At 31.0% G+C, this 14,553-nt stretch overlaps 1 protein-coding gene across 1 annotated transcript; it reads left to right on the top strand.

The window, feature by feature from the left end:
* The first annotated feature begins 291 nt into the window (after positions 1-291).
* LOC148310763 (troponin C-like) lies at positions 292-14,242 on the top strand. Its single transcript, XM_088257879.1, has 6 exons — positions 292-367; positions 1,141-1,168; positions 10,505-10,648; positions 11,676-11,795; positions 12,406-12,537; positions 13,947-14,242. The coding sequence occupies exons 1-6, from the start codon at positions 365-367 to the stop codon at positions 13,973-13,975; spliced, it is 456 nt and encodes a 151-aa protein (XP_088114005.1). The 5' UTR covers positions 292-364; the 3' UTR covers positions 13,976-14,242.
* Positions 14,243-14,553: the final 311 nt, after the last annotated feature.

Genomic DNA, 14,553 nt, shown 5'->3' with positions numbered 1-14,553 from the left:
ATATTTAAAGTGATTTTAAAACAGAGTTACATTTTAATTATAAAATAATTAATAAATTAATATATTTTCACTACGTACTTACTCTATCGAACTAAACATAAATACATTTTCTTTTCGATACTTTTACCTATGTGAGATTCTTCTTTACTGTGTTGCGGTTACGCCGTGTTCCGTATTGCATCCCGTTGCAGTTATTGTATCCTGACTGTATGGTTTCCGCCGAAAATACCCACTTTCCTGCTGTTTCCGTCGCGACGCCCTATAAAGGCGGACGCCGCAGTGGACGGCGTCGCAATCTAACAACCGCCGCGGTCAGTGCTACTGCGTCACTAGTATCCTTACTGCTACAACCTACATTTTAAAAATGGTGCGTGAATGTTATGTTATGTTTGGTGATATTTAAAAATTTTAATTGTTAAAAAAATAGGATGATTCAAAACATGACAATTAATAATATTATTTATTACAGTTTACTATATAAATAATTTATCATACCTATAGATTAAATTATTAAACATAGTCCATATTAAGAAATTTAACGGATTTACTGAAATTTTCAATTGATTAACATCGATTTATCTAAATTATTTCTTCATAATTTATTAATTCTTTTATTTATAAAACTCGGTTCAAAATAATTTTAAAGTGCATTAGAAATATTTAAATATTTTTTTCTTATCCATAAGTAATATTAATATTTTTTCATACGTTAAATTTGTGAACAAAATATAAATCTGTGTTTTAAATTTTTTTACCTTAATTATTAATCAAAATTTTACATTATGTCGGTGTTAAAATAAACTATCGTTGTATTATTTATTAGTTTAAAATAATTATTAAAAATATCGATTCCTTCAGAAAGCCGAATATCTTTCGATTATTGTATAGTGATTCAATTATTCTTATTTGTTTCCTAAGTTTAGTGGTTTGGACGTCTAGCCAACATGCCCAAAGTTCCGAGTTCGATTATTTTTACGAAATTATATATGTAACAACTTTACGATTGTCACTTTCCCTTAAGCAAAAAGCAAATATATTTTTTTAAATACATAATCATCACCATAGATTGTTACTTGATTTACAAATGATCAAAATAAAAATTGGGTATTAATGAACAATATTTATTTATTTTGTTAACAGGATGAACTTCCCCCAGAACAAATTGCCGGTGAGTGTTTATTTATGTTTATTATTTTTACATAATAATTTGAATACATATTCACATTAGTAATCTTAATAAAAAAATCAAAAACTAAACATTTTCTATAAAGATTTTTATTGAGTTATCAATATATACTATTTTGAAGTATATAATTTTTTTAAATGATATGTGAATATGGAAGTGTGTGTAATTACATAGCATAAAACCTGACTTTTGCTAGTTTCAGTGATCACTTTACACTTACATTCACCATTCTACCCATAATTGTCACAACCACACTTGGAACTCCCTTTTATTTCTAAAATTCAGGTTTAAAGATCATTTAAATGTGTACGTAAACATTTAAATGATCTTTAAACCTGAATTTTAGAAATAAAAGGGAGTTCCAAGTGTGGTTGTGACAATTATGGGTAGAATGGTGAATGTAAGTGTAAAGTGATCACTGAAACTAGCAAAAGTTAGGTTTTATGCTATGTAATTACAACCTTTTTTTATCCATTTGCAATATTCAAATATTGAAATAAGATAAATTCGTCAACGAAAATATAAGTAATAATAGTGCTTCTAATATTTCTTTTAGATTTTTATGTATTATTTCAAATTATAAATAATTATTTATTTTCTATTACAAATATTACTAGCCGCCATATAATGAATAGCTTTGAACTCTTCATTTTAGTTTTAGGAAGAAAAGAGAATAAGATTTTTATTCAAGATCATTAGGAGAAATGCGGGTGTACAGTGTTTTAAGGGATGGTCAGAGGAATTGGTTATTAAAGAATTGCTTATTACTAAGTCTTAATAACCGGTCGACGTCTTAATTAAAGACTGCTTTAAATAAAGTTGTTTAGAAAGTTTTTTTTAAGAAAAATACTTAGATTAGACAGATTAGTGATCGGTAGGTGGATAATTTATTGGCACGAATTGTTTCCAAAGTTCTCCCAGTAGATCTCGCCAGAGAATCAATCCGGATAATGACGTTGACACGCTGCCAGAGGCAACATTAATTAATTAAAATCTCTGCAGAGTTTTGTTTTTCTTTTACCAAAATCTTAAAGTTTACTGAACTCTCATTTTAGAGTTTCATTTTAGAACACGACTCATCTTTTTTACGTTCAATAAAATCATTTCCGATACATATCAGTGATCTTAACGATTCCGATAATACACACATATACACAACATATATATATATATATATATATATATATATATATATATATATATATATATATATATATATATATATATATATATTATATATTTATATATTTATATATATATATATATATATATATATATATATATATATATATATATATATATATATATATATATATAAATACGTATATTTATAATCCTGTATTACTTGCTAATATTGTGTATTGGGTACCAGCACAAAAAACTTGTGTCTTCTTCAGAATTTCAATTATTTGTTAAAATCACATACACATAATTACTGTAATATTAATGCACATATGTATGTGTTAATACGTTTTGTGCTGAAATTTCTTAGTGAACTGCATTTAAAATAATAAAACAACCACTATTTGGTCATCCCATAAGTATAGGGGTTTTTTAAAGAGCTTTTATTTTTCAAAACTAAGGTAAACATTTTTTTTTTAACTAAAATGTATTTTCCTTCACTTTCTACGATGTTTTTCCATCTATCTGGTAAACTTTTAATGCCTCTTTTCCGAAGGTAACTGGTCTTTGACGACAAATATTCCACCAGTACTTATTCGACCTCGTCGAAAATGTGTTTTTTGTATGGGTTAAATATTATTTAAAAAGTGTATTACGAATTATAATATTTATACACGCAGATAGCTTCAATTCGGAAATTTATTGGCCATGTGTTCGCTAGAGAAATAAAAAAATAAAAACACTCGCGTAAACTTGAATCTTGAGAATAAGGAAATATGGAGCTGAACTTAATGACGCTTTTAGCTAATGGAGTATAGAAATTAGGATATATGGAGAGGAAATATATTGTTCGTACATAAATAATTTCTTATTTCAATTATAATATAATTTCACCCTTAGGATTTTAGGTTTTGATTGAACTGGTTGTGAAGTCTCTTTCTCATTCGCCAAATATACTTTCTTAGAATCTGTTTTTTTTTAAGTAAAACATTCGACATTATATGTAGCAATTTATTGTGTCTTGTGCCTTGACTTGTTTTGTTTTCAATTCGCATTTTCGGCGGGAAAATAAGTGTACTGAAGCTTAAAAATTCGCCTATATCGTAAATTAATGTTTGAAGGAGAAACTGGCGGGAAACGAACTGTATTTGAGAAGAACGGGCAATAAAGATTGCGATTCCTGAATACGCAGTTGATAATCAATAAAAATGCCGCAACGTCTGATGTGTTTACCGAGATGTTTTGTCGTAATCTAATTATACAATGATCTCTTTGTGGTCTGTACAATGGCCGCCATTTATTTCGGATCCTCGTCTGAATTTCTGAGAAAACTATAAAATTGGAAGATAATAATTGCTGTATTTACCAACAAAATTAAATTTTGTGCTGACATTTCTTGTTGGAATTACATTTTATATAATAAAACAACGCTAGTACATCGTTTTTTCCACTTTTATTAATTAATATAAAAATATATTTTTAATACATGTTACTTTATTCATAAATCTTACTGAAAACCCATACCATAACGTGTATGTAATTATTATTATAATACATATCTTAAATTCATTTCGTCAGAAAAATTATACTAAATCATAATTTTATTACATCTGCCTTGTCGTGCATACAACATAGAATTTTATCGAGCCTCCCATAGATTCTTTATAAAATGCATATAAAGTTGTCATATTTCATATAATAGTTTATAATATATAACTACAAAATTTAACATATACATATGTCCTTACATTAGATACACATAGAAAAGGCAATCAAATCATTTAAAAAATCATCCCTGCGATTCTGGTCTCAGTCCAGAGTAATATTAAATAGATATAAGAATAAAAAATTACTGCCATTAGACATTTCTCGGTGGAAATGCATTTTATACAATAAAACAACGACTAAATAGTTTTTTTCCACATTTATTTTATTTGACCAGTGACTGGATTTCGTTGTTACCGACATCATCAGGCTGACTGATGATGTCTTACATTTATTTCAAACCTCCTGAGAATCGAAACCGGGACCTCCAACACAATAACCAATACATTAAGAAGGCGGACTATGTAAAGCTTATTTTTAAATACTATTTTATAGGAAAATCAAAATTATTCGTCGCTATATTTGAGGTGACTTTCGGTCTCTCAAAAGATCAATATTGTAATAGAAAAGCAAGAATTGCATAATCATGAATTTAGGGTGACTCATGTGCCGACACCGACGTAGGTGTGTGGAGTGGATTGGAGGAAGTAGGTGCCTAGTATAGTATAGAGGGGAAGTTGGATGTGGCACATTGGAGGTCGTTAGCCTATGATGCTATATTCGTCTTTTGAACTAATGTTACAAAACTGAACAGCGCTTATGCAGCGGTTGCAGTCCACTATTTCTCAAAGAAGTAATATTACTTTCATCAATTGGTTCGGAAGTCACTTAATCACTAATATCTATCCGTTTTAATTCAAATTTCATATGGTAAATACCAATATTTCTTAAAATCTATCGTAACACGTGTTTCGATGCATACCGCATTATTTTCAAACGCCAAACATTGCGAAATGCATCGAAACACGTGTCACGATAGATTTTAAGAAACATTAGTATTTACCGAGTGAAATTTAAATAAAAAATTAATAAATTAAAGTTTCGTGTTGACATTTCTTGGTGGAAGTGCATTTTATATAATAAAATAACAACTATAGAGATTTTCCACATAAATTGTAATTGACCAGCGATGGTGATTCATTAAAACCCGATCGCTGGTCAAATAAAATTTATGTGGAAAAAACAATTTAGTTTTTCATTTTATTCTAAAAAATTTGTAAAATTACAATTTCTGTTAATGCTTGATACATTCGGAAATCCTCAACAACATTATTTAAATATAAAATGCTTATATTCATAAATCTGATTTATACTTAAAATTGTCAAGTCCATAAATGCAAAAGAGCTTTTTTAAAACAATGACTTATTTTTATTTTTTCCATATATATTCCAACTCTTTACACAATCTTTAACCAATTTCCAACGACAAATAGAAATTTAGAATAACACTAAATTTATTTAACTTTCTCTATGATTTCCGGCTGTCAATCTATCTCTTTCGTAGAATGCCCGGGAATCGTCTACTTTGCAATGAAGGCGAGTCTGGATGGTTCTATTCTCCTCAGATGCGAATATTGTCGTTTTCATTGTTTGTAAAAAGTAATAAATCAAAATAATGTAACACAATGAGATACCACAAGGAAATGAAAAATGTATAAGTAAAATGATTCCTCGGGATAAAAATAATGAATGTTTACCATTCAAAATGCGTCTGATTATTTTCATGTTTTTCTTCGGAATATTTTAAAATCATGTTTTCATTGTTTACACACGAGTATTTTCGACTTGAAACATGGCTTATTAATTCCGTATTATAGCCATTCTATTTATTTATCTTTGGACAAAATAAATAAGCAGTGATTGGCTGACGGGAAAAGCGATATAAAAATGGCGGACGATGTTTATATTCCCAATTTTCTATTGGCATATTGGATGGACGATCGGATGGTTGGTGATGCAAGTTATCTGGAAAACATTTTTAGAAAAAGCCACTTCGTTTCTTTGTTATGATATTTTTCAAGTTGCTACGACATCCAGGGATGTAAATATATTAATATTTCCTTAAATAATTAAGCATTATTTATAATACCCGCGCAATTCACAAAGTACCCAAAGGTATATGACAAAATTATAAATTATTTGGAAAATATAACATCGCCTGAGCATTACATAAAATGCTCTTAAAGTCCAGTTCATATTTCTCTACATGCAAAAGATAAGAGAAGTTATTATTTTTACAACAATTTTTCACAATAAATTATTTAGAAAATATTACATAGCTAGGGAATTATGTGTTATGCTGGAAGTCCAATGGGCAAATATATTTTTATTCATATTTCTCTGCATACAAAAGATAAGAGAATATACTATATTAAAACAATTTTTTACATATCTTACAAACAAACCGGTAAGGTTATATTAGGTAAGGTTAAGTTGTCAATTTGCTGTTTATTAATCAAAGTGCCCATATAAATAATAGCCGTTTTTATAATACCCAAGCAATGTGATAAATCATCATGGAAATATTAAGTATTTTTAAACATTTAATATTTGTAGATAATTATAAAATTGTTGGGTTAAAAATACCTCCCAATCAAATTGAACAAGTTCAAAGTTCGACAGCCATCTACGGTCATGTAACATGCATCAAATTACAAAAATTCTGGAGCCATTTCAGTTGTCAATTTGTGCTTTTTTTTGTTCGCCACACTTCGCCTTGATTTACCGTGTATCGCACCTTTATCATTCTTCTAACCCTTATCCGCACCCAATGGTGTATGGGGCACTACATCGCATTAACACAGTGTTATCTTGATCGTTACATGAAAGCAAGGTGATCACTCCTGTGCTTCAGGGACCTGTCCAGGGTTATATAAAATAAATATTAGAGTGTAAAAATCGCCAATATTTATTTTCAACCCCCCTGGAAATCGAGCCCGGGACCTTCAGTACGGTAGCCGAGCGTGCTGACCATTACACTGAGGCGGTCAGTCACAAATTACATATAAGCATGCGATAAGTCTTAAGGGTAAAATAAAAATGTAAAATGAGTTCAATTTTAACTACTGTAATAAATCGATGTAATTTTTTGCTGTCGAAAGGAAACCGTTGAAATCATTTAGATAAAAGCTACAATCATTTGGAATCATTAAAATGTTTACCAAATATCCTCGTGTCTGTTGTCTGGATTGTGTAAACTCGTCTACATCTCACGAGACGTCAATTTTGGCGGGATGAACTTAACAGAACGCAAACTGACATGTGTGAAGTAGGATAATTGGATATACCAACCTTTATAAAAATGATAAATAGTGGATAATTTATTTAGGTTATTGGGCCACTCCACGCTCAGGGTTGGCAATATCTTGGCATTTTTTACTTTGTCTGCTACCTTTCTAATCAACGACTTATTGCTACATTGGAACACCTCTCTCAAGTTTTTTTTAAAACCAGGATAAACTACATCTTCTGACTTTGCTGTGATTACTTCGACTTTACCCTGTAATACAATACGTCTAATTTCTTCCCCTGAGAAAATGGCCAAAGTACTTATGATTTGTTTTCTTTGGTGTCCTAAGCTTTTCTCTCTTTTTCCATGATTCAAGGGTGTACTTTCAAATATACAATTCAGTACCGGTTGTACTAGAAGCCACATGTATTGTTTGCGTACATTTTTTTTAGAATATACTCGTGTATTGATTTTTTTATTTCTTATCTTTCAAAAACTCTCATCTTTTCAAAACTATATATTTATTTCAAATAAAAAATATTTTTACAATACAAAAACGGTGTTTTATGAAGAAAAAAATAATTACGTGAAATTTTAAAGAAAATTATGTTTCGGGCTATCGATTATCCCGCCGTAAATCAATTTTTATTTCGAACCATCATGATATTTTAAATATTTTTATATACATAATACCACATTTTGAATGCTTCACACTACTCAAATTATCGGAACTCCTAGATATATTGATTAATCTCATGACACAGTACATATGAGTTCACAACAGCCATCTATATTGGAATGAGAAAAGCTTTTATTTAGCAGAGACTCTTTTGGGAACAAGTATTTCGACACACTCAAAATGTTGTAAATACCATAGATAAATAAATAAATGCTTTTGTATTTGTTTCAGAATTCACATCGGTTTATTTTTTATTCTATTTTGTAAATATATACATTTATTTTGACAATAATACAACCATTGTAATCGTTCTTGGCACGACCTCGTTTCGTCTGGGTATCGTAAAAATGCTCAAGAAAGCTTTTTGTATTTAATTATAATTATTTAAAATTCTAGTGGTTTTCGTCACTTACTTTAGATCGGATTTCGCGAATATTCGTATACATGTGTATTGCAAAAAATAAAGTCTGCCAAGAGTGACTATTTTTCTAAAAAACCGAGTAATTAATTGTATCATCTCGCTGCGACGTTTTAATGATATTTTCAGATGTGTTTATTTGCTGCGTAATTATGCATAATAAAACTAGTAATAATATTGTAGATATTGAACATTCAAATATTGATGTAGATACATACATAAAACGCCACACGACTCTGTCTTTTAAAGCAATCTTCGCCTCTTCCAAATTCATGCATCTCCTCATAAATACCCGCTGATTATTTCGACTCCTGACCTGGCAACGCCTAAGTATTTCAAATACTTGATCATACCAAGTGTTCCTCGCCCTTCCTCAGTTCCTATTTCCAACTACAAGAACAGTCTTTCCTCACTCATTCGTTCCACTATCAAGTGTCGGGCTGTGGTCCCGTGGTTAGTGTCGCGGACCCTTGAGTTAGAGTTTCTTGGTTCGAACGCACTCTACCATAATTTGATACCTAGAAACGGCGTGATGGTTGGTAAGATATGTTTCTAGAAACAAGTATTGATCGCACTTTTTATCGTAACACGCTATTGCGTATATGCTGCGACATATATCCCTTTTTATTTTTTCAAATTTCTCAATTTTGTTTTTGGCAACATCATATGAGAAAGTCGGCATTTGTAGGCAATTCTATGAAAGCTAGTAAAGGGATTTCTTCTTGGAAGCGCTCCAAAAATTTTATCATCGGTTAAAGATCTGTTGAAAATTATCAATGGGACCATTTGTTCCAGAAGATGATAATATCACATTACACAAAGAAAAAAAATTGGCAAAACATTTAATACTAATTTGTCTATACCAGTGCCAACTCGCTAATCCCAACGTAAATCGTGCTGTGGATTTGTTTGGATTGGGGAATTGTTCAAAAGTTTTAAGAAAAACGAGAAAAAAGGAAAATTCGGTTTACGAAAATGCTCTTTATTTTACATTTGTATTTTAGTACTGATTGAGTAATTTTAAAATGTAACATTTTTACATTTTTGACATCTCAACATAGATATGGAATTTATATTATCCACTGACACTTCGTGATGGAATTGCATTTTTAATTTATTATTAGATTAAAACCAATATTTTTAGCTTTTCCACTTTTTTATTTGACCAGCGACCGGGTTTCGTCGTTATCGACATCATCAGACTGGTCAGTCTGATGATGTCGGTAACGACGAAACCCGGTCGCTGGTCAAATAAAAAAGTGGAAAAGCTAAAAATATTGGTTTTAATCTAATAATAAATTAATATATATGGAAGTCTAGATATTTACAGGCCTTACGACCTAATTTAGGCTGGTCAAGTGATCACATTATACACGTGCAACATTCACCATTCTACCCATGATTGACAACCACTGCTAAAATTTCATACACGGGGTTCCATGATTGAGGTCATAAAAAGCTTAATATAAACATTACTCAAATAAACAATAGATGCCGCGCGATCTCACACATGAAGCGATGTGTGAGTTATATAATTCATGACTACTTATCGTCTTTGTAGACTGTTGGGGTCAGCGCTCCTCGTCCTCAGGAGGACATCAGGAGGTCCTTCCATCATCGTTTCTTTCTGCAACATCGATAAATTATTTTATCTTCCTCTAGATGTGTTTCGAGGAAGATCCATGGTGATTGCCTGGTTCACAATATGATCAGTTTCTCTGCGTCCTATGTGCCTATAATATCTCAATTATCTTTCCTCTACCTTACCATTGATGTCTGTTACACCCAGGCTACTTTAATTTTGTGGACATTTTACAATATTTATTTATAAAAATGATTATAATTTTATAAATAAATATTGTAAAACGTGGCTTCGGCACGGAAAAACTCGTTGAAGGCACATTATTTTCATTTGTAATTATGCTTTATTGTTGTATTATTTCGAGAAATAAAAAGACTTCACTTACATTTTTATTAACCAACTAGTTTCGGCAACAACCTGTTGCCCTCTTCAGGATTTAATTTATGACTGAATATTTATGATATAAACTTTATGATATAAAATTTATGATATAAACCCTGAAGAGGGCAACTGGTTTTTGCCGAAACTAGTTGGTTAATAAAAATGTGAGTGGATCAAAACACAAAGTCTTTTTATTTCTCGAAATAATATATCAATATGATCCACAAAGTTAATGCTTTCAATATTCCAAACATGTTTTATTGTACTCATTCATGTGACTGACGTTTTATATTTGTTTTCAGTCCTCCAGAAAGCCTTCAACGGCTTCGACCGCGACCATTCAGGGAGCATTCCCTGCGACTTGGTCGGCGACATCCTGCGCTTGATGGGACAGCCCTTCAACAAGAAGATCCTGGAGGAGCTCATCGAGGAAGTTGACGCAGACAGTAAGTTAAACTAACACACCTAGCAATTATTCTTTAATCCTCTCCTATTCGTTTGCGGGAAACGCTTAAAAGTGTCTTTTACCACTGTTGGTAGAGAGCGGAAGACGCTTATAAGAGTTCTATTTGCTTACTTTTGGTAGTTTTTTTTCGATGGGAATTGCATTTATTATTCACCTTGCTTAATATTTAATTGTCCGCCTCCGTAGTGTAATGGTTAGCACGCTCGGCTACCATTCTGGAGGTCCCGGGTTCGATTCCCAGGGGGGGGGGTAAATAAATAAATGTGATTTTTTTACGCTAATATTTATTCAATACTACCCTGGACTGGTACCTGAAGTGGAGGGCTGATCACCTTTCCTTCATGTGTTAACGATCAAGATTACACTGCGTTTATATGACGCAGTGCCCTATGCATCATTGGGGTGCAGATAAGCGTTTGAATGGCAGAGATTTTGGCAGAGATCACTCTCCATATGGGTGAATGCCTTATTTAAAAAAAAAGAAAAAAGGGTTTGAATGAAAAAATATGTACAAGGTTTATAGAACATTTTGTGGATTATTGTTTCTTCTAACTTTAAAAAATGTTTTATTTCAATCAGTATTGGGAACAGGAGGGATAATCTAGTGTGGGCCAATCAGGGACTACTTTTGGTAGAGCGCGAGACGCCAAAAACAATATACAGAACGGAATTAGGTTTGAGGTTACTTATGATTAATAATCGACCCTAATTAGAGTCGGGTTTGATGAAAAAACTGCTCGACAACAAAGTAAAAAGCCCTGATATGAGGTGTTAGCTATTTAAAAAGTGCGCCAAATTGTTTTAAAAAAAGTACTTATCTTTAAATTTGTTTGTAAATTTATGAGGCGGACGTGGTTGGCAATACAAGAAGTAAAAGACCGAAGAAAACTTGGCATGATCAAGTGTTTCAAATATTTGAAAGCGGTCAGGTCAAAACTATTCAAAAACCGTAATCTGTGGTAAAATAATTATTCAAAAATATACATATTATTGTTTTCTTTGCGCAGAATCCGGTCGCCTGGAGTTTGACGAGTTCGTAACATTAGCAGCCAAGTTCATCGTTGAAGAAGATGCCGAAGCCATGGAGAAGGAGCTGAGGGAGGCCTTCAGGCTCTATGATAAGGAAGGTCAGTATCAAAATAACTCGCCTTACAATACGTATGACGTAAATCCAAATTCCACGTATGACGTAAATCCAAAATACCCTTTGATTTCACTAGGTAGGCACTTGGATTTCTATTATGGGTGTCTCAACTTGATACAGGTTTTTCACATCTAATTCGACGTTTTACAAAATAAATTGGACGTTATATTGTATCTTGTAAAAAAGTTACAATTTTTAAAAATATTCGCACGAAATTACCGTATCTAAATCTCAATCAAATCTACCGTCAGTGTATTTACCTGCCCACATCTTTTATTCTTAAGTCGTCAAGTTGGCAGGCCTGCGCGGTGCGCTCTCATAGTATGTGCGCACGATGTGTAGTCAAGTTTTCAGACAAGATTTTCAATGCTACTTTGAATCATGAGTACTACTTTTAATGTGTTTTTAAAAATAATATTTTTTTATACATACAATAAAACGTCCAATTTGTATTGTAAAATATCCTATTTGAAATGTAAAATATGAATGACTTGGTTTTATAACTGATATTCAAAAGATGAAATATCTGTATTTTTCATACAAATTTCATGACTAATATCAGTTTTTAAAAAATATGAAACCCTGATTTACAGGCAATGGCTACATCCCCACATCTTGCTTGAAGGAAATCCTGAAGGAATTGGATGACCAGCTCACGGAACATGAGCTCAACATGATGATTGAGGAGATTGATTCCGATGGTTCAGGCACAGTCGACTTCGATGGTAAATATTTGTTTTTAAATAAATAATATCATTTTATGTAACTTAAAATTTGCTTATCCTCTTCTCCCCGTGATCAATTCTCTTACATGACAAAAATGGGGTGTTCTAGAAGCATTTTAAAAATATTTTTAACAAAAGTTAAATATTTTGGGGTATTCACAAATACTGTTAAAAGTTTGACCTTGTAAAGAAAATTCCATACAAAGAGATCACACCGATCCCCACTACCTGTATTTTTTTTTCTTTTTTTTCAACAAAATAAATATTTAAATAATACTAAATAGTAAATATACAAAACATTTCAAATATAATGTTTCGACCTCTCTAATAAAGAAGAAACTTGTGTTTAAAAAGGGAGTTAGTTTTACAATTATTTTTTTTATTTTTATAAAAAAAGTAAATTAAAATTAAACAAAGTAAATTAAAAATAAATTAAAAATATTCCTATTAAAACTATTGAAAGGTGGTATTGAGTCTAGGTAGGGGTGAGTCTTTTATGTTTTTTAAATTTAGTATTAAAGGTTTGTTTATTTTTTATAGATTTTAAGGTTTCCGGAAATTTACTGAAGTTTTTTTACCTACGTACGTATTCCACCCTCATCGTGTTAAAATCATTGTATTCTCTAGTAAATTATCGGCGGTCTGGACCCATGTGCAAAAAAATCATAACGAAAGCCTTCGTTATGTATAAGGAAATTCCTAATGATAAATAATTTGTATCCGTATAAGTATGGATACAAATTATACTAGGCAAGCCTCTGCAAGATTTTATGAAAGGTTCAATTATGTGATTGCTTTTATATTGGTTGATTCAATAAGAGAGTCATCTATCAAAACTATGACTTATAATACTTTTTACATTTAATTCTTATTTTATAAAAGCGACTGCCGAATCAATTAATTGAAAGAAGAATGAAGAATCAATAATATCATTTACCTGTAATCGATGAAAAATTAAATTTCATTATCTCAAAACAGCAAACCTTTACAGTCATCAGACATTAAAAATGACATATAATAGCTGGTATGCAGCTAACTATACAATGATAGGACAACGCACAGTGGGTATGAAAATTTTAAATTAGTGAATTTTTATAAATCAACAATTAAAAAAAATCACATTCAACTTCCTATTTTAATATCAAATATAAGTATATTTCTTCGCGTTTTCAAAACACATAAAACCTGCCACGAATCTTAATCTCTATTCAACACGACTCCCGTGTTCAACGTGAGGCTGTAATATTTGTATGGACATGGGAGTCGTGTTCGACGCACAAAACGTGTTAAAGGAGTCTTAATTAATTCTTTTTTTTTCAACTCAGTTGCCCATGTATATCTGAAAACGTTAAGTTATTTAAGGAAAACTTTTTTTTTTTTTAATGAAAATTTATTTTTTATTTTTTCAGAATTCATGGAGATGATGACTGGAGAATAAATAATATGCCCTTTTGAAGTAATAATACTTATATGTTAGGCTAAGGATATGATTAAGACCTTTTTCTATTTTCCATCAGATTTTTTATAAAATATTAACACAAATCTAACAATGATAAGTCAACTACCTAAATTAAACTAATAATTTATTTTAGTAGCACAATAAATTTATGTTTCACATATTTTTTCCAATAATGGTGTTTTCAGTCATCGCAGAAAAAATGTAACTAGATTTGAACTCAAATAAAACTCTTCTTTAATAAATAAATGTTTCATTCTGACATCCACCTTATATCAAACAAAAAAATAATATAGTGTGGCACTCCCTGGATCAAATGGCATCAATACTATTAATTTGTTTTGCAATTAAACGGTACATGCACACATTTATACATTAAATATTCTCTTTTCTTTCTTTTCTATTTAACCAAACTCAGCCACAGCAACGCGTGGCTGAGTACAGCTATTATATGAATAAAAATGAAATTGAATTGCGTGCGACATGAAGTTCTCCACTCAGACGACGATGCTATCACCTTTTTGTAATTTTTCTTCTTCCATTTTTTATCTTATCCACGC

This window comes from Brachycentrus maculatus, unplaced genomic scaffold (assembly GCF_059751285.1).
Source record: "Brachycentrus maculatus isolate JH-2025_06_01 unplaced genomic scaffold, ASM5975128v1 h1tg000088l, whole genome shotgun sequence".
Taxonomy (NCBI): domain Eukaryota; kingdom Metazoa; phylum Arthropoda; class Insecta; order Trichoptera; family Brachycentridae; genus Brachycentrus; species Brachycentrus maculatus.
This window is presented reverse-complemented; position numbering and strand designations above follow the sequence as displayed.